The sequence below is a fragment of the Podarcis cretensis genome, assembly GCF_951804945.1.
Source record: "Podarcis cretensis genome assembly, chromosome: 9".
NCBI lineage: Eukaryota > Metazoa > Chordata > Lepidosauria > Squamata > Lacertidae > Podarcis > Podarcis cretensis.
In genome coordinates this window covers 52,283,474-52,304,570 of record NC_137178.1, presented here as the reverse complement: position 1 = coordinate 52,304,570, position 21,097 = coordinate 52,283,474, and the positions used below count along the sequence as shown (strand labels likewise).

The 21,097-nt window shown below is 41.6% G+C and overlaps 2 protein-coding genes across 6 annotated transcripts in view; both read right to left on the bottom strand.

Moving 5' to 3' along the window:
- The window catches only part of STOX2 (storkhead box 2), a 136,924-nt gene that overhangs the window by 79,932 nt on the left and 35,895 nt on the right, over positions 1-21,097 (bottom strand). Inside the window, exon 1 of one of the 4 annotated variants that reach the window (XM_079989904.1) lies at positions 3,784-5,134. The exons of 2 other annotated variants lie outside the window; for them this stretch is intronic. In XM_079989904.1, the coding sequence (XP_079846030.1) occupies positions 3,784-3,949 (166 nt within the window). In that variant the 5' untranslated portion in view covers positions 3,950-5,134. Of the gene's footprint in view, positions 1-3,783; positions 5,135-21,097 lie in introns of those variants that run through there. One more of the 4 variants, XM_079989906.1, reaches the window with a different exon arrangement.
- The window catches only part of TRAPPC11 (trafficking protein particle complex subunit 11), an 80,560-nt gene continuing 76,165 nt past the window's right edge, over positions 16,703-21,097 (bottom strand). For both annotated transcript variants that reach the window (XR_013842206.1, XM_079989899.1), the window contains one exon: positions 16,703-21,074. Coding sequence is in view for 1 of the 2 variants with exons in the window: in XM_079989899.1 (XP_079846025.1) it covers positions 21,048-21,074 (27 nt within the window). In the remaining variant the exon portion in view is untranslated. The remainder of the gene's footprint in view (positions 21,075-21,097) is intronic.

Below are 21,097 nucleotides of genomic sequence, written 5' to 3'. Positions count from 1 at the left end.
CTCTCTGCATGGCCTCTGAACCCTATGCTTGCTCAGAAGCCTAAAGAAACTCTGAACTTCAGCAAAGGCCATTCACTAGACAATTACTCATCAGCAAAAGGCACAGAATCTCACCGTGAAAATATCACTACTTTACCTCCCACTCAAAATAGTATCCAAAATGCTAATATTAAGTACTGGTGTTATTTACTATAAATTCATAATTATTACTAATTCATAAAGTAAATGCATTTTTTTAAAAAAGAAGCCCTCTCCCATTCAACTTTGTAGACAGTTGCACTTCTACAGTAATTATTTGGACCATTTTGTTATTCAAAAGCACATACCCTGTCAGATTACAATTCTTGGTAACTGTTAAGACCACTTTGAGGTCTTTTACAATTGAGTGTTATGCAAATTGTATGAAATAAAATAATTAAACAGACTCAAAACTCTTACAGCCATTTACAGGAAAACTGACCTTCGGTTCCAAAATAATCAGGGTTGGAGCAACTCCCCTATATGGAATGGTTACACTGTTTGGGGTTTTTATGGGTTGTTAAAAAAAAAAAGCTGAGTAAAGGGGACATGATAGTGCTGCATAAAATGATCGATGTGCGGAGAACATGGGTAGATATATTTTCTCCTCCTTTTGTCACAACAGAACTCAGGGTCATCCAAAGAAGCTGAATGGTTGGAGATTCAGGGCAGGCAACAGGAAGTACTTCTCTTCATATAGTGCATGTTTAAAAGCATGGAATTCTCTACCACCAAATGATGGCCGCAAACTCAGATGGCTCGAAGAAGGGGATTCCTGTGGGATGTGGCTAGTGATGGCAACTGGTCACAAAGGCTGTATAACACCTCCAGGATCAGAAACAGCATGTCTCTGAAAACCAGTCACTGGTGAACCACAGCATGAGAGGGGCATTGTGCTCCAGTCCTCCCCTACAGGCCTCTCCTAAGACATCTGATTGGTCACTGTAGGAACTGGGGTATTGGATTACAGTAGCCTTTGGTCTGATACAGTCATGAAGATCTTGTGTACATGTATTGGTGGGGGAGGGGTTAGAGAGAATCATTTAAAAAGAATTTTAAATTAGATCTTGTTTAATAAACCCATGCCCAATCCCGAAGACTCAAAGTGCATACTAATGAGTTTACAGTCTTTTGAGTGTGGGAGGGAGAAGAAAACAATTTACTTGCTTGCATCCCTCAATGTCCTTGGGCTCAACCAATCAAGCCCAAGCAAGCAACGTTGTCTCCTATCTCCCAAACAATACAGCACTTATTTAAAAGGGACCACAACAATAGTAATTAGGCTAAATGACTGGATAAACAGAATGCAGCCCTCTTGAAAAGCCCATGTGTTTCAAGGCCCTCTCTCCTGTAAAACAGTTTGGGTGACAAAGAAAGCATTTGTATTCACAGTCACTGCTACTTTTATGCAAGACGACTTCCTATAGATTTCCTGTCAGGAAGAGAGCTTCCTTTTAAAATAGCCGAAGTGTTTAGATACAGTACCCATTCCTCCCAAAACCAATATTTGGAAAGGCAAAGGACAGAGTTCATTAAAAAAAAGAGAGAGAGAGAGAGAGAGAGAGAGAGAGAGAGAGTCAACCCACAAAGAGGCCAAAATTACTTTTCCAGCTACAGTATCACATGCTAGATGTGCTTTACATCATTCTTGTTTCAACTGCCACTTGTGCTATACTCCTAACAATTATAGTGTATTACTCATAGTGGATGTGTCACCTGCTCCCTCTTCTCCCACCCCCCACACCATACGTTCTTGCATTGTAGCACTGCAGATTATTGCCTCTAGGATAGTCAAAGATGTAACATTCTGTTTTAGAATGTCCAGACACAATAGGCATTACCTTCCCATCCCCCAAACAAGTACAGACTCATATATGTGTCTCTATTACTTACACACATACACACACCTCTGGAATCAGACAACTCAGTATTGATAATCAAACTGGACCATGCAACCACTCTCCAGAGTTTGTTTTTATGAATACACACATACTTTGCATTCAATTCATGCAAATTGCCACCTATAAAACTCTTAGGAGAAATACATCTGTTAAAAGGATAACTCTTTCAACAACACTGCTTTCAAGAAAAACAAAGAAACCTGTTTCCCCCCCCCCCATAGTCTTAATACAGTTGCAGAAAACTAATTGACTATTCTGTTGGGCATTATCTAATCATTCTGATCTAAAATGTTCCAAATCTTTCTCTTTTTGGGGGGAGGGGGGGGAAACTGCACTGTGATAATGAACACCAGCTCAGATTCTAGGTGTATACAGTGAGGCCAGATTTCTCATAGGTGTGTTGCTAAATGTACTGCAGCAACCAAACTATAAACAATATAGTTGCTTTTCAGCTCCTTAAAGCATAAATTACACTTGTCATATCATTTAATGCATACCTTCTGAGCAAAACAGATAAGCTTGTTCACCAAAACATAGTCAAGTAATATTTCCATAAAAGATTTCTTCTTTATGTTTATGGTTACTGACAAAAGAATGTTCACAAGAGATTCTTAAAGCACAAGAATCCTCTCCAGTACTGTTTAAAGAGACATATTTATTAGAATGCAAAGGAATAAGTTGGGTATGTAAATTGCTGATAACCACTAAGTTTGACTTGAATCTGGGGATGGGATACAGGAAAGAGATGGAAAACCTTTTCTAGCTACGTATAAGAAATCTTCATTTCTCTAAGCTAAAGTGAGTCTCACAGGGAAAAATATGCCTTGATGATAAATAGGATATTTGGCATCATGGTCATGAAACATTATGTCGGATTGTCACACTAACGAAGCACTCAAACAACAAAGGAGGCTTCCAAGATATTTTGTCCTTCTCGTCAACATTCTCTTAAAGATTGTTTCCTGTTCCCTCCTGAACATCTCAAAAGGGAATCATACAATGAATGGAATATAAAGGCATCATTAAAAGGGAGGGACAAGGCATTTCCTTTCATAATTTTTATTAAAAGATGACTGTTTCCCCTTGTTATAATCTTCCACAGCTTTATTGTTTGTGCTCTTATCCTGCCATGCATGCACAAGCATGTTGGTGCAGTGTCCATTATTTCTAAAGAGCTTCCACTGAAGCAATTGAATAGATGAACATACACATGTGATACATATCCACAGACACCCTGTTCTCCTAACACACAAATGTTTATATTTATACTTATTTCTGTATAACCAAAAAGAACTTCCCCAGACAAAAACAGTCAACTGGGACACGAAGGCTCTATTCACAGAACCCCCAACTGCAGCGACACTTTTTGTTGTTGTTTAGAAAATGAAACGCAGAAATGCCTATTGAGATAATTGCATTTAGCTGGATTAAGAGACAATATCTGATTTGGTAATCATGATTTAGCAGAAGGAGACCAGGGATGCAGATTTGGGAGTGGGGGGTGGGGTGGGGGAGACTTCTGGGATCACATCTACTAGGCATTTTGATTCGTTGAAAATACTGATCTGACCATTTTTCTCTCCATTTATTTTAGGGGGAAGCGGGGGGGGGTGGAAGGCTTTAAACACCATATTGAGCAGGCCCTGCTGTGAATCTTCCTGAGGTACAAAATGGTGGATGTGAGCTTTAAAAGAAATTGCATTATTCATTACAACCTATGTTAATCAGTCACAAGATAACCCTTTTTTTTTTTTACACAGCACAGGGGAGATAAACAAACATGCGAGCCCATGCCTTGAAACAAACATACAGATGTATATACACACACACACACACACACACACACACACAGCCAGTTACTGACCAGATGTCATGTAGCCCCGTGAAGCCTGGGAAAGGAAAGCTGGGGGGAAATGTTTGTGCAGGCGGTAGTCCTTTTCACTGCGGGACCTCATGCGATCAGAGGCCCGGTCAGAAAAATCAGAGCTAGGCCAGGCTCGCCGCAAGGTTGTACTTCGCGTCTTCTTCATTTTGAGGCTACCTGCAGTCTAATCCACCACGAGCAGCAGCAGCAGCAGCAGGAGCGGCATGAGCCAGGAGGCCTCACGGCTTACTCGCTGCACTCGTTTTACACACGTCTCTTTACAGGCACCGCTCGGGTCGGCTCTGCAAGCAACATTTTGCCACTACCTTGTCCATCAAGCAGACCGCAGGTCCTTTCCTTTCCCCCCTTGGAAAGATCCAATTCTTTTACACACGTCCCACAATGCATTACACTTCATTGGCGCTCAAGCCCGGCTTGTAGCTTCCAGAGTCATGTGGAGGAGAGGCAAATTATGTGGCTTCTAAGGCGGAGGGGGGGGGTAGTGGAGGAGGAGGAGGAGAGCGACCGAAAAAAAGGGGGGAGGGGGGAGAAGAGAAGCGATCTGCAGCGTGGAAGCTCTGGGGTCCCAAAACAATAGGTCGATTCAGCACAGAAAGGCTCGGCCAACTGTGATCTGCAACACAAAAGGCCCGGGCGAATTAGGCAAAGCAGGCTGCCTTTGGGCTTGACCCGAAAGACGGCAGGGAGCAAAGCAAAGCAGCATCGGGTCTGCAATGCCATAGGAATCGCGGGGAAGTGCTGGTAGCGGCCAAAGGCTGGCTTCCCCCGCCCTCCTCCAACCTATCAGAATCCGAGCAAAACATCAATGGAGCAGCCGAAAAATCATGGCTGCAGCAGCAGCAGCGACCATTCTCCCCGTTAGCAGCTCTCGCAGCTCCTCCTGCCGCACTGGCAGAGCAAGGAGCCCTCGCTCGCGCGCCCATTCAAGGTGTACATAAACCTACAGGCAGCAGCGATGGTGCTCGATGCAGATGGTCATCATGGCCGAGGGCTCCCGAGTCCCGTCTCTTCCAGGCTCCTGCAGCCGGCCGTCCTTCCTTCCTTCTCGCATGCACGCTTATTCCTCTTTTCCCATCACCGCCTGTGTTTGCCTACGTCTGCGCCCGTCGAGCCGTGCCAGCTCCTCCAGCCTTGGGGGGCAGCCGGACCGCGAGATGAAGCCCAACGCGCTTTGCTTTCTGCAGATCCGGTGCGTTTGCCTTGCCTTGCCTCCCTGCTCCTCTCCGCCTCGACTACAGTGAATAGCTATTGAAGGCAGGAAACAAGGCAGCCACCCAGTCTTATGCTAATCAAGGAGCTGCCTTAAGTTAGACGCGCTCAGCCAGTCGGGCTGCACATTCTCATGTAAAATAGCCCTGGGCTCACCCAAACCTTCGCTTGTGCCCCAGCCTATAATCAGCTTGTGCGTATTTACATACAAAGTTGTTGTTGTTTTTTTTAATTTTTAAAATAACAATCCAGCTCCTACCTCCTCTATTTTCTTTTTCTTACAAAGAAAAACCAGAAACGCCTTTGTTTTTTGTTTTGTTTTGTTTTTTGAAACCAAACCTTCCTGCTAGATTTCTTAGCCTGCCCAAACAATCACTGAGGTTGGAAAGGGGGTGGGGAGGGATGGGGAGAGAGATTGGTGGAGGGAACCCATTCATTTGACAGCTGGAGAGGAACTCTAGGACAAAAGTAATCAAACTGCCTAGAAGCAGCTAGTACTACTACTACTTCTTTGGCCCTTCTCTCTCTCTCTCAGCACACACTGCCAACCAATCAGACTCTATGAGAAAGGCCTGTAATCTCTTTTGCAAACCAAAGGCTTGGTACAGCTGTTTCTAGTCCAATAGCCAATCATTGTGAGACAACAATGCATGCAGGGTACTAAAAGGAGAGAGGTCCAGTTCTGTTTGGGATGTGCTATTAGCTGGAGAGCACCCAAGCAGCCAGAGCATGTCTGTGGGAAGGCTGTAGGATTCTGTTCTGTCTGGAGACTTAGAGGGATACACCCCCCCTTTTACCTCTCCACCAAAAGGAATTTTAACTATGCTTGTTTTTAACCGCAAGAGCTCTTAAGGCCAATAATTTTCATTCGGAATACCATTATTTACTATCAAACAATTCAGAGGTCTTGTTTATCTATAGGAACATTTTTATCTGGTGCCTACATTCCACTCTGGGCAGCTGAAAGCAATCAAAAGCAACCAAAAAGTACAATAAAAATTTATAAGGTACAATATAACACAAATAGACTAGAACAGCAGATAAAGTAAGGCGTCGGATAAAAAAAACCCTCTAGATAAAAAAAACTTTTCGAATAAAACACACACCTGCCTAAAATAGGAAAGGTTTTGCCTCATGGTGAAACACCATAAAAGAGGCGGCCAATAAAATCTCCAAGAGTCCCAAAATTTAGGTGTGACCACAGAGAAGATTTTCTCTCTAGTCCCTATTTATCATGCCTCTGTCACAGTCAGGACATAAAGAGCCTCTTTGGAGGCTACTACCCTTCCAGCGCGCACGCGCATATGCACTTCTATGCTTTCATTAGCCATTCACCTGTTCACTTTTTTAAAAAGTCCTTTTATGCTATATAAACAATACTCTGAGGAAATGGACAAGAGTAGTGAAATTGAACTTCCAACCTGAAAGGGTTAACTTCTCATATGCAAAGTAACAGATTAAGAGCCAGGGACATTTTTCTCTCTTCATTGCTGGGCTCCACTAGTCATTACAAAGCTTTTGCTCCCCAGAGTCAATGAAGGCCACACTAGGACTAGAAATGTTTAAGAAGCACTTCTTCCTTTCCTAGTCCCTGAGAACACATTTCCTGCCACTTATATTCATAGAGATGTCATCAATACTTCAAAGCTGCCCAGAGATATCCAATGTTACATACATGAAATTAGTCACCCAAGTTGCCACCTGAAAATTACTTTGCTGCTAAACATTCTTCCCTCCTCTTTTCTTGCCATGCTGCAATTCTCAACAGCTTAAAAAATATAAATGGTAGTTCCCATTTCATCCAAACGGAGAAACTGCAGTTACTGGGTTGAGAGCAAGTCAGAATCTTAAACCAACTTCAAGGTCACCATGTTTCTCTACGGAATTTTAAATATCACCTTCCATGGGTAATTTTGCTGCTGTTCAGCTGATCATTACAGTAATGAAAGAAAGGTGAATTAAGGACCATAGATATGGGTTGGGGTTGTGGACCTCCTTTCAACTTCTAATTCAGCCATGGATTTGTAAACAAGTCAGAAGTTGAAGTGAGTTCAAAACATTAACCCTGGGCCAAGGTAACAGATTGTGTAAAGAGGTGATTTGCCTTCATTGGTTTTACAGATTACTATTAATTCATCACAGAGACCAAAAAGTAGCTTTGCTCATTAGCACAAGTTTAATTTACCAATGACAACCGCCATATGGTTCTCTTTGACTTAAAAGGAGAAAAAGTGGTGGATGCAATCTTTCTGCAGAAAAGTCATTGCACCATCCATTACACAGCCATCTCTTGGAGAATATTGCTAAGGCTAAACGTGGCAGGGGTTCATTTAAACAAAAAAGTCACATGGGAAAGCCATGGGAGACCATTTTCAATGGACCACAGTGTCATTGCTCCAAACAAGTCAGCAGGAATAAATTCAAGTCAGTGAGGTTTCCAGGTCAAGCTGCCAAACTTCTGCCACTCAAGACATCACCATCTTAATGTTCCCCACTTTTCTTCCAGTAGAACAAAAAGGAGAACACAACTACCATTTCCACAAGCACTTCCACGCTATATATACACACTGCTAACCATCTGTGAAAGACTGCAACAGTTTCCCCGTTGAAAGCCATATTAAACAACGAAAGGTTCTTACTACGTATAATTATAAATAGGCATATCTGTAACGTAGCAATGAATACATAAAAACCCTATATCCATTATTGCCAAAATATTTCACAAATTTAAAAGGTCATGGATTTGACAGGTGCAACTTCAAAAGTAATTAAAAGGTAAAGGTAAAGGTACCCCTGCCCGTACGGGCCAGTCTTGACAGACTCTGGGGTTGTGCGCCCATCTCACTTAAGAGGCCAGGGGCCAGCGCTGTCCGGAGACACTTCCGGGTCACGTGGCCAGCGTGACATCGCTGCTCTGGCGAGCCAGAGCCGCACACGGAAACGCCGTTTACCTTCCCGCTGGTAAGCGGTCCCTATTTATCTACTTGCACCCGGAGGTGCTTTCGAACTGCTAGGTTGGCAGGCGCTGGGACCGAGCAGCGGGAGCTCACCCTGCCGCAGGGATTCAAACCGCCGACCTTTCGATCGGCAAGTCCTAGGCGCTGAGGCTTTAACCCACAGCGCCACCTGCGTCCCTCAAAAGTAATTAGGCATGGGTAAATGGATGCTTCTTATAAAAGAAAGTAATAAATATTGGAAGTTCTATATGGATTGTACTACTTATCTGGAGATAAGACTGAATGAGCTTCTAGTTTAGTTTACCGGCATCACCAAAGTAAACAGAATAACAAAGCTCAAAACAGTCATGAAAAAAAGGCAGAAGGGGATCTCTCCACACTGACTGGATAAACAAATATACTGTACTAGCAAATAAAAGTCACTACTAGTAAGAGCAAAGTAATGCAAGCTAGGGACAAACAATCATAACTATACAATGCACATTCATAGGTTGGCTGCAACTACCTAATAAACTGATCATAATAGAAAGTCCACCAAAAATGTCAACCCAGTGTGTTGAAACAAAAAAGGCAAATGGCTTCAAATAGATTAAACAAGTTAGTGGAGGGTACATTTCAGTAGAATTTAGCCATGACAGATGAATATGTATTTCCCATGCTCAAGTGCTTCTTTCTGTCTATGACATACTAGAAGCAAAAAGCAGGGGGGTGATATTGACAATTTGCTTTGCCAATGCTCATCCCTGGGACATTGGATTAGTTCTTGCGAGCTTTTTTAGTCTGAAAGCTGGTGTTAGATTGGCACTACTGGGACACCAGCAGTTGCTCTAGCCTTTAAATGTGGAAAGTTTGGTCTGGGGTCAAGGCCGCCTCTTGACTAACAAGCAAAAAGCATCAGAAGATGAGCGCATTTCAGCCTTCAACTGCTAATGTTAATTGAAACCTTAAAGGGTTCAAAGGTTCAAAGGGGGGAGGCTGAGATGGTGAAAAGTATTGTTTGGAAAGCTCAAACATGAAAACAGAGCTCTGCATCCATCCATCTCTTCCATGTGAAGTAAGCAACAACAAAACCAACTAGTTTAGGAGTTCAGGGGCAAAGGCTACTTAGTGAATAAAATATATATTGGTTAAAGTTCTACGCTGGATATAACAGAAATGCCCCAACGAGTGTGGATGTTGTACACAGAGAGAGTGCAGGCACAGAGCTTCAACTAATGTACCACTTGGTAAGAGTCCTGAATCTTAAGAGCAGGGGAAAAGAGGCTGGGATTTCTTAAACAGAGAAAAGGAATTGGGATTTATTATACACATGAGTTGGCAATTACAAATGCTGCAGTGCTTCCCCTCTATCCCTTTTCAGGTCACTTTCAAGAGAAATGACTTTTATGAGTGGCCCAATACTGGGTTACAGGAAGTCCCAGGTTTTGTCTTTCCCACACTGATACTGAGGTTCACTAAGCAAAGTAACATGAAGAAAGGACACAGTCCAGCATCTCTCTTAGGATGTCTGCCACTGATTTAATTTGTTCCCTTTCAGAAAATGCTCATCATCATCCAAATCAGATATACAAAGGGCGCCACAAAAAGGAACAGTTGGCAAGAATCACAATCTTTTGGCTGTCTCCATCCTAAGTACGTATAAGATTGTTTCCACTGATGGAATTGAATTAGCACCACAGTTGCCAGTTTGACACATTTCAGGGTCTATCTTCTTAGATGCAATGTTTGAACAAATTTTGTCTTTAAAAAATTTGAGAGATACAGAGAGAGACAGCAAAGCAATTCCCAGGCTGCCGATGTAAGAGCAGGATCTTCCAAATATAAAAGCAGGAGCCATTCAGACATCCTCAGGCTAGTCTGCCACTTACCTGCAGAAGGGCAACAGGTATATTATGCTATTGTACTAATCCAGGCTTAATTACAGAACCTTTTAAGCTTATTTCAGATCACATTTCTCTCCCTTCTTGTGGTTCTGGGATGCACAATAACAGGAATACAGTGCTTCTCTTCCATCAGCTTTTCTTTTCCTTTGTTCTACAATGTGTTTATTTTAACAAACAATTACTTTTAGTCCGGTTAGATTCCCCATTCCCTAAATGTCCCATCGAGAGAAGAAAGGTTTTGCTGACTTATATCCTATTCTGCTTTTTAATCCAAAGGCTTGTGCTCACAGGTACGGATTTCATAGGTGGCAACCTATGACTCAAGGCTCATACTTCTTACCCTGCATTTTTTAAAGAGTTGAAAGTGAAGCAGGAAACCACTTCACTTCTAAATACCTGCAGCCATGCATGCATGAACAGTTACTTCAGTTTAATAAATCCTAATCCTCTTCAGCTCATACTCCGTCCTCTATGTCAGGCAAGGGGACAGTGAGAAGGAAGACTGAATACAGAGTCCTTAGAGAGGGGCCCACAGTCACTGCCATTCACACGGACATAACCAGAGAAGCTTTCCAAGCAAATGTGACCTGAATAAGGTCACACAACCTGTTCTTAGGATGCTGCTGAACACACCAAGACGGAGCTAGGAGGACCTTCTTCAGTTCAAGGGATGCATTCTCTCCCAGGCAACCTTTTAAGGGCCACATGCAAGGACAGAGGCAATGGATGTAAATTTAACCTTTCTTCCCTGTCTCCTACATGTGCACGTAATGGGGAAATGTAGTTTGAGCTAGTTTCTATAGACACTCATGCACCCGTCCCAACAGTCATCTCTCAGAGAAGCAAGATGTATTATCAGAATTCAAGGACACTTTCCAAACTAGGCAAAACTGTTTGGAGTGTATAGCAGAGCCAGTGAAAGGTGTGGCCTAGGGAGAGTTCCAAGACAGAGAGCAGCCTGGAGGTCTGCATTTGGCCCCCATGACCCCATATTCATATTCAGTAGAAAATGAATAAAACTTCTCATTCAGTTCCCAACAGAGCCTTTGATCCCAAAAAACCTTCTCCCCACAAGCACCTCAGCCACTTTCTCTCATGATGAAAATTCCCTTTTGCTCAGAGTCATTACAAAATTCTTCCTCTTATGCCACTTATTGTGCATCTTCATTCACTCACTCACCTACCTACCTACCTACCTACCTACCTACCTTAAATTTGTATACTGCCTTTCATCCAAAGATCTCAAAGCAGTTCACAGCATACAAGTTTCTACATACTAGCAAACAGGAGTAGCTAAGGCACCTAAAGGAAAGGCTTTGCCAAATTCTGTTGGGGGATCACAGCACCCTTTACCCTGAATATTGGCTTGAATGAGAATCAGCCAATGGGAAAGCAAGTGTTGCTGCCCCTGCCTGCCAGGCGTTTCTCAGTTCTAGATTAAAATTTCTTTCTGACCAGTAAAGGACACTGTTGGGTTAAAATATGGTGAACCACAAAACAGCAGTTCTGGAGAATGAGTCAAATAACAAAGGAGGGTAAGTAGTGGAGAGTGGGGGATGATAACTGGGATGGCACAGTTATGGAAAGTAGATGTAGAGAAGGTGTGGAGAGCAAAAAGCAGAATGGCATGTTGCAAACACAGCCAAAGCAAGGAAAGTGATTAAGGCTGAAACCCAATGCAATTTACCAGGGAGTAAGTCTTATTGAAACCAAGGGGCTGTGCTGTGCTGACTAATGTTGTCTCCAAAACACATCATGGCTCTCTGATGGACTGAGGGCCTCACTACTGAAAAAAGTACAGACCATGTGTTTTCAGGAAAAAAAAACCCAGGTATTATAAATATCCTCAAGTTTCACCTGGTTGATTTAAGATTTCACAGCTCTCATAATATGTACAACATTATACAGAGCTTAAGCAGAGGGGGAAAGAGTTTAGTACATTTCTCATGCATTTTGCATAACCATGTTCTATGGCTGTACACAAGTCAAGGGCTGAAATCTGGAGGATCTCAAAGGCAAAGACCATTTTCTTTTTCCCAGGTAGCAGCGCATCTCCACATAGCACTACAAGGTGCTTTTCAAACTTTTTCAACTTTGGGGGAAAAAAGTAGTTGTGATAGGGAGGAAGAGCTTGCTGTTCAGAAAAGAGAGGTACTGCTGCATGAGAACATGAAAACTGCTGTGAGGATTCTGCCCTATATTCAGTCTTGTTGTTTGATTTTGAAATTGATTTGAAATTTGTAAGAATAAATAGTCATATTTAGCAGAAATGTGCTACCATTAAGTTACCAATAAGTAAAGGGTAAAGGGACCCCTGACCATTAGGTCCAGTCGTGACCGACTCTGGGGTTGCGGCGCTCATCTTGCTTTATTGGCTGAGGGAGCTGGCGTACAGCTTCCAGGTCATGTGGCCAGCATGACTAAGCTGCTTCTGGCGAACCAGAGCAGCGCACAGAAACACCGTTTACCTTCCCGCCGGAGCGGTACCTATTTATCTACTTGCACTTTGGCGTGCTTTCGAACTGCTAGGTGGGCAGGAGGAGGGACCGAGCAACGGGAGCTCACCCCGTCGTGGGGATTCGAACCGCCGACCTTCTGATCAGCAAGTCCTAGGCTCTGTGGTTATACAGTGTGCTAATTTGGGCATGATCCTTAGAGCAGGGGTACAGAACCTGTGGCCCTCCAGACGCTGTTCAACCCCCAGCTCCCATCAGCCAGCATGGCCAATGGGCAGGAATGATGTCCTCTCAAACTTGTACTTAAGACTGGATCCTGTTTTACTGTACTTTCCTCCAACCCTTGTGTGTCAGACAGTACCATACTGGCATGTAGAAAATACAAGTGCTTCTCATTTTGGGGACTTGAAAACATCCACATTGTAACTGCTCTGCACTGGTACTGCCAAGATTCATATGAGCCATACATTTCACAGGAGTTTACATATCAGTCGCTTGGAAGGGACAGCAAAGCAACAGCAGAGGTAACCATCACTATAGTGATGTATGTTGAGACAGACAACTCAGAAGGGTCCAATCAGCTGAAGCAGCAGAGAGAATAGTATTATGATCTTATGTGGCCTGTGGGCCACCCTTTGCTTTATATTATTTCCCTTCAGTTTCTCAACTAAAACATTAACCGTGCTAAGGCATGGTGTTAAATGCTGAAACATTCAACAGCTGCTCTCTTGTTACAGGCAAGATTGTACAGACAGCAGCTTTAAAAAACCACAGGGTAACTTGCCCTGCTTGCCAGTGAGCTCTTTGATGAAGATGGGAGAAGAGACAAACAGGTGCCTACTGTTATATTTGGACAGCAGATAAACCGTGTAATGGCATTTGCTAGAGGAAATTTATTATCTTCTTTCCTTATAGCATGCTGTCATTTAAAATAATATGCAGTACAGCTGGCTTCTATATGTCAACTTGTTGCCTTTGTGCTATAGATATTTGAAACTGTGGAAAACAAAAGTTGAGGCCAGCATTTATCCCAGCCCAAAATACTATTTAATTTGTCCGTAGGTTTGTTTATGTAACTTATTTTTATTACCACGTTTTATTTTACATAGAAAGTTAATGGATTGTCATATGGTTGGTGGTCAAATGCCACGTCTACAATAAATATTCTTATTACTGCAGGAGTAAAACGATCCATGAGAGTCATCTTTTGAGATGCTATTACACATGCACTTTAACTGAAAAGCCATGTGAGCAACTTGTTTTGCTTGGAAATACATTTAGTTGGTTCATACAACATAGTAAGCCAAACTAGGTTTAGGTGGTTTATTCTTGGCTACAGCTCATAGTTGGTGAGAAGAGAATTTAGTCATGAGCTCGATTCAGATGACACATTAGTTCAGGGGTCAGCAAACTTTTTCAGAAGGGGATCGGTCCACTGACCCTCAGACCTTGTGGGGGGCCAGACTATATTTTGAGGGGGGGGGAGAATGAACGAATTCCTATGCCCCACAAATAACCCAGAGATGCATTTTAAATAAAAAGACACATTCTACTCATGTAAAAAACATGCTGATTCCCGGACCATCCACGGGCCAGATTTAGAAGGCGATTGGGCTGGATCCGGTCCCCGGGCCTTAGGTTGCCTTCCCATGCATTAGTTCAAATTAGTGTTACTGCAGTAGTAAAGAAAAAAGAAAAAAAAAGAGCAGGGTGGAGCATAGCAGCCACAGGATTCTTCCTGGGAGGCTACACACCTGTGTTGTTCTGTTAAGCCACACTTTGTCTTATCATTTTAGGTGAACCAGGACATTGTATATCTAATGGCAAAAGGGTAAGGAAGAAAAGAGAGAACACGCACATGTGTGTAGTGGGGGCTTGCAATCATGCCACCAAACATCCTGTGTTTGTCTTGTACAGTGGGCAGATTTTACCTAACCAGTCCCGTCAGCGGAAGCCCTGTGCAAGGACTTCCACTTGTGCAATGGGGTGCTCCCCCTCTCCCTTCCCCTCCAAAATGGGCTCTGGAAGGGTTGGGAGAACCTCCAGAACAGTATACAGGGGGAAGAGGGAGGGATTGTTCCATCTGGCAAAACTGAAATGCTTGTGCAGATAGAATGATTAAAAGAGTGCGACGCTGAATCTCACCCAGTGGCTGTATTAACAAACCCTTTTCAAACCTCCTAGCAAGGATAACACAGGAGTCAGGGGCACATGATGGGTTGACCACCACCTGAAACATTCATTGTACACGTAATGTGTATCACCATAAAACAGAAGCATTCCTCAAAGAGAAAGTACTGATTATTTGGCTGAGAAAACCGGCTCACGCCTAAAGCCCAGAGAAGGCAAAAGAAAGGAGGCAGACATTATTATTTAGACACTTGCGCAAGAGTAATCCTTGCCCCCAAGAACTGTAGCCAAAACCGTAGCCTGAGTCCATGAGGCTTGAACATAGAAATAACTTGCTAGGGGAATGGCCATTTGGACTGAAATTGTGTCGCTTCTCTTTCTCCTTTGAATGACCCTTTCCCTCCAGTACTCCACTTTTTTCTATTTTGCCTTTTTAAAATTATAAACCTGTGGGCCAGGCCTGTATTAAGTTTTAATTATGTTCCATACCCAGCTTTGCATGCTCTGCAATAATGCTATTTGATACTCGGCTTCAATTCAGTGCTGTAATAATTATATTATTCACCCACCCACACGCATACACCCAGTGACTTACCTTGTGCTGACTGCACAATGAAGCACATGGGCTGCCCAAAGGGAGACAAAGCACATCTTTTATGTGCGTAAGAGTGCACATTTTCGTATGTTTTCCCTCCAAACGTAAGTGCTTCACTCGAGGATCAGACTGGAATTTGTTAAAAGCAAACCATGCAATATTTCCAACACATATTTTAAATATTGGTTGCTTTTGGGCTCTGCATCGGGTATGACTGCAAACTCACATGGTTATTTCCATTTCCTACCTACTCACCAACTAGGCATTTGGGGGACAATCCATGCTATGACAGAAAGCAAACATTTGAAAATGGTGTGTGTGTTTAATAACCTACATGAAATGCACGCCTTTCAAAGAAAAAAAACCAAAAATGCTTGGGTAGGCACTGAAGGCAGTGTTATCTTGTTTTTGGATAACATTTTTTGCCAAGAAAATATTTAAATTGTGTAACAAGCTGCACATCTATATCAACAAATAGTAGCATTTTTAAACTTTTTAGATTTCTATTCAATGTACAGCCCTTTAAAAGGAGGAGGAGGATGGGGTGGTGGAAGGGGCAGATTGATGCTATTATTGAGCTGTCCATAAAGAACCTCCTGCTAACACCCTTTCAGCACATCCCCACATGTACCTAATCTGAACATAAAAGGGTGGGATTAAAACTGCCAAGATAAAAACTGCCTGCAGTTTCAAGCTTCAGTGGTGGTGGTTTAAATCCTTGGTTACTTGCATCCTTCAAAAATGTGAAATGCTAAGAATTCCCACTCACCTCCAAGTTAGAAACAGGATCATACAGATCATCCACACCTGCAAGCTCACCATGCAGTGCAGGATCTTGAATGTCATCTTAAAAAAATAAATAAAGTTTCTAGCCCTCAAAGATAAAGAAAAATGGAAGGGATACAGGCAGTTGCTTCTGAAAGGAAACGAAAACTCTCAAGCAGAGATTCCACTGGGTAAGAGGATATTGTATTTCGGCAGAGATTTTGTACATGCAACTTATATTTCCCATATGTGGTAGATTCTGTAGTGTACCAACGAAAGCGTCATACTGTAGCATACAGTCCAAAGCTGATTTGCAACCATGGGCAGGCTTGCTGCAGATGTAAAATTGCGTCATGGGAAAGAAGATATGGGAAGAAAAGATAATAATGCATGCAACCCCATTGCCTGATCCCAATCTCTTAACCTTGGTTAAGAGTTTGTGAATGTTGTTTCTGAACTAATCTATAGTAGTTAAACTGAAGCTTGCATTTCTGAAAGTAAACTGATATAAAACAGACATACACGTTCATACATCAAATTTCAAAAGAAAAATATTTTCCTTTTAACACCACTTATGGCGAACTATATTATACATAAATGCATAGCCTTGACTCTTTTGCTATTTGCTATTATTCTTATTACAATTACTATAGCGCTGATGATTTAATAGCGCTTCCCATCCCCCAAGTAATTTCGTATTATTTTTCTGGCAGTCAAATATTCTTCACAAAAAGAACTAGAAGATTAAGAGTAATTAGTGTAACTTTTCTTACTGACAGAAAAGCACTGAAAGGAGATCAAGACATATTTCAAGATTCAGCAACTGTTTTTCCAGGTTAGTAGCAAGAATGGGAAGTTAGAAAGGAGGACCACAGAAGAATTATATATAGAATGAAGCCCACATAAAGAAGATTCTATTTATTTTGCTATCGATAAATCTCACAGCAGTTATCACATGGTGGACTTGAGTGTAAAAGAAACTCACGTAAGATGCCAAACCAGGGAGAAATAAAATTTATTAAAGGAGCTCAGGTCGGCATACATAAGAGTTGCCACATTTTTATTTTCACTAGAAGTTTCTGGGGAAGGTTTGTTCACACAGGATGCTAAGTCGTTGTTTGTTTAGCTTCACTGTGATTATTTGTACATCCAAACCAAGCTCACAAAATATGGTTTTGAATGTGACCAACAAACCATGGCTTGAAGTTGGCTTACAAATCTGAGCTCGTCTTAATCATGGTTCCTTTTTAGGTCTGAAATGGTACTCTGATTTGTTTCAGTGTCCCAGCCCAAATGCTCACTGGCTATACCTGGATTGAGTCACAAAATGTAAGAAAACAAAACCAATATTACAAAAACAACTTGCAGTTACTTTGCTCATCTACAAGGTTGATCCTCTTTTGTTCAATAGATCATGATTAAAACAAACTATGGCTTAGTGTTGTGTGCAAACGTGGCCAGTTAGTTGTTCACACATAACATCAAACAACAGTTTAACATTATTTATTAAGAGATTTCAATACCACCCTTCAACAAAAAAGGTCAGAAGTAAATTTACCAAAAAAAAAAAATTAATATAAAACATATTAAATGAAAGCATTAAAATAATCCTCAGAATTTATATAAATAGCATAATTAAAAACACCCCCAAAAATGACTTAACTGTCAACCACTAAAAGCTGGCAAAAATTGTGTGTTTTAACCCAATATCTGAAAAAATACAGAGTCGGGGCAAGATGCATGTCAATGGGGGTGTCATTCCAGTGTCAAAGATCCAACACCAAAAATGCTCTTCCGCAGGTCCCTGGACTATACACCTCCTTTAACACAGCAACCACCATGAAAGCCTCACCCACTGATCATCCAACACAGGTAGGGTGGTACAGAAGAAAGCATTATCTTATACATTTGGATCCAGGCCATTGAACATAAGCACCTTGAGCTGGGCCTAGAAGGTAACTGGCAACTAGTGCAGATCTTTAGTAACAGGAGTTGTGGTCGACTGGCCCACTGCCATTGACACCAACTGCATTCCACACTAGTTGCAACTTTTGGATTAATTTCAAGGGCAGACCCATTTAAAGTGCATTACAGTAGTCCATCCTGGAGGTTACTAGAGAACATGGTCGAGACCCTTCATGGACAATCTTTGGATTTACGAGCTCCTTTCTTTTACTCCATTAACCCTCTCCAGGCATTAAGAATTCAGCAAGTTAACAGATGAGGATGGCAGTAGGGAAGAGCATGCTCACTCCACCCTCATTGCCATTTCAATCACCTACCAACTTGTAAATGGCAAATGGGTGAAATAGGGAGCCTTTTCATGTTTTCAAGTTTACTGTTCTTGTTCTGTATATTCTTTGTATCTAAAATAAATAAAGGGTTTGTGAATGAACTGTGCTCTGCCTGCCCTCTTTCCTCCCCTCACATATTGTCTTCGCCTCACTTTTGGTTTAGCGGCAAGCCAACATTCGCCATTACATGGAACCCAAACAGTTCAAAACTGCAGTTTCTTGCTTGTGAACATGGATAATTGTTCATAGGACTGGTGCTTCCTTAATTTCATTTCATATTAATTATGTACCCTGTTTCTCTCTCAAACTGAAGCCCATGGTGGCTAAACAGCAACACATTGAAACAAATACAATATGGAAAATAATATGAAAGGTTATTTAAACCTTTTCCAAAAATGAAAATCTAGGTGTTTCTGCCACAGCAAGTCTGTTACCAGTATTTTAAAAGAGTATAGCCTCTGTGGACATGGAACTATTGTTATGAATTGAATAAATCTTCCAGGAGGACGTGGGCTCCCCTATTTGCATATATATTCCCTCCTTGGATCGCAGGCTAAGAGCTTGGTTACCAAATGTGACAAGGCAACAAATTCTCTTTGCATAATCATGGCTCACAAATGCCCACAGCTCTTTTGAGATAGTCCCATATGAAGAAGTGTCCATGTTTACATAGGATTTCAGCATTTCCAGATATCTTCACAGTTCCTAAAAATTCCACAGTGATCAGAAGGTGCACTGCAATCCCATATAGAGGTGTGCTTTTAATTCACATAGTCTTACATCCACATTGTTGAAAGCAAGAATCTGAGACTGAACACACTGTCAACAAAAGGTTTGCACGTACAAAACAATCCTTAGTGACCTAATCCAGAAATATAATTGTAATGCATTTTCAGAGTAAAGGTGGGCTTATGACATGTGACACTCATTCCTTCCCTCCAAAAAAGACTTTTGGTGATAGTCTATCAGAAAAAAAGAGAACTAATCACTACTGTATAATATAAGAAAGGTTACATATTAAGCAAGATTTATGAACACCATTTGTTTGCCTTTTCTTTCAAATATAGGTTTTTACCAGAATAATTAAATAAATGAGCATTATAACATACAGAGAAAACAATGGAAGCTAAAGCCAGTTTGACTTGTTGGGGCTGTGTTTTATGCTCTCCAGATCCAGCCAAATTGTCTGTCACCCACTACCAATGTGCTGGGAGGGCTACACATAGAACCAACTTCTTCTCTTTTCATTGAACCACTGCCAAACTTGCCTGGAAATAATAGGGTGCCTTTTTAGGTTTCAACCACATTAAGTCTGGTATCTTTCAATGACTCTAAATTAGGAACTGGAATGTCTTCTTGAAACTCCATAACCTATATGCATTTCTGCTACAATAACTCATTACATATTTATATGTTACTTATAAGTGCATACATATACACTATGTCATATATGCCCGCAAGCATTGTTGAGGCAAAAAGGAGGAAAGCCATTGACTTGGTTTTGCATAATTAAGACTCCAATAACTCAGCTAAAGCAAGTTACCAGGTTCTTTGCTGTTCAAGAATAAAAACAATGAAACCAAAGCAATTCAAGAGGTTCTATTTAAACTATTGAAACTGAATGCAAAATACGGAAAGTACATGACAAGATCACCAAAAAGTATTTCTAATGAATGAATATCCCCCCCCACACACATTGAAACACTGTCATAACTATACTCTTGCAAATTCATTCTTTGTACAGAGGGACAGGAGAGTAGGCAATCCTAGCAGAGTTCATAAAATGGATTGATACTGCATGCTACAGACACTTAAGACTATGTTGCTGTATCAAGAGAACTGTTACTGTTCTGCAAATATTTTGGTTTTCATATAAATCACCAACAACATAAATTTTAAAAGCTTAGAGAAAAGTTCAATACATCCATAACATTGTGCTTAGCCTATAGTACAACTTGTTCATACTTCAATTGACACCAGAAGCTTTCTCAGAATTTCCTCACCATATGGCAGGTAGGTACACTAGGGGAGGGGAGAAACTTTTCAACTGCAGCACCACATCCCTTCTTGAAGAAGGACTACCTGGCCCCCTAGTTGGTGACTAGTTGGTCCGCCATGTTCTGAGAACAGGCATTTTCATATAACATTGGACAAGGGCCTGGTAGGATGATAAAATGTGCCTCTTGCCCACTTTTATTTTTGGGTGCTTTGTTTTGGCTGATACAGCTTGCATTGTATTTTGATTTGCTGTAATATTTTGCTGACTTCAATGGATTGTTTTAAAGCAGGAGGGGAGAAGCTGTAGCCCTTCAGATGTTTCTGGACCCAACTTGCATCAGTCCCAGCTAGAATGACCAGTGATTAGGGATGATGGAAGTTATAGTCCAACATCATTTCAAGGGCCCCAGGCTCCTCATCCCTGTTTTAAAGAAAAGCAAGCAGGATATAACAACAACTCACTAACCATGTAAACAAATAGGCCCTTGCCATACTATTCTGCCTGATCACCACTCCATACCTGCTCTGAGGAACAGGTTGGCCCAGCTGTGCCTCCTTACAAAATAAAAGGTGGGGGGAGGTAGGACACCTCAAACCAAAGGGGAGGCTATGCAAGACTTTAAGAAATGGCAGCTCATGATGAGTTTGCAGCATAATAATATCATAACATGACTGAACAGCGAGAAACAACACTGTAACATGACATCTAATGGGCACCTATTTTCACCTATGCAAGTCTTTGGAATTCTTTATCAGATGACAGTTCTGTTTGCACTGTTCAATTAAATCTACCCCATATATGTAAGCATTAAGAATACTGTATATCACTTCAACAAAGCATGTAAGTTGTTGGTGAAAAAAGTGAGCATAACTAATATTTTAAGAACCCCATAAAAAGCAATGCGCATGTGTATCACTGGCAGTGGGGGATGTTATTTCACAGTCATTTCCCATAGTCAATCTTCTTGGAAACCAGAATTTTGCTAGAAAAAGTAAGACAGAAACA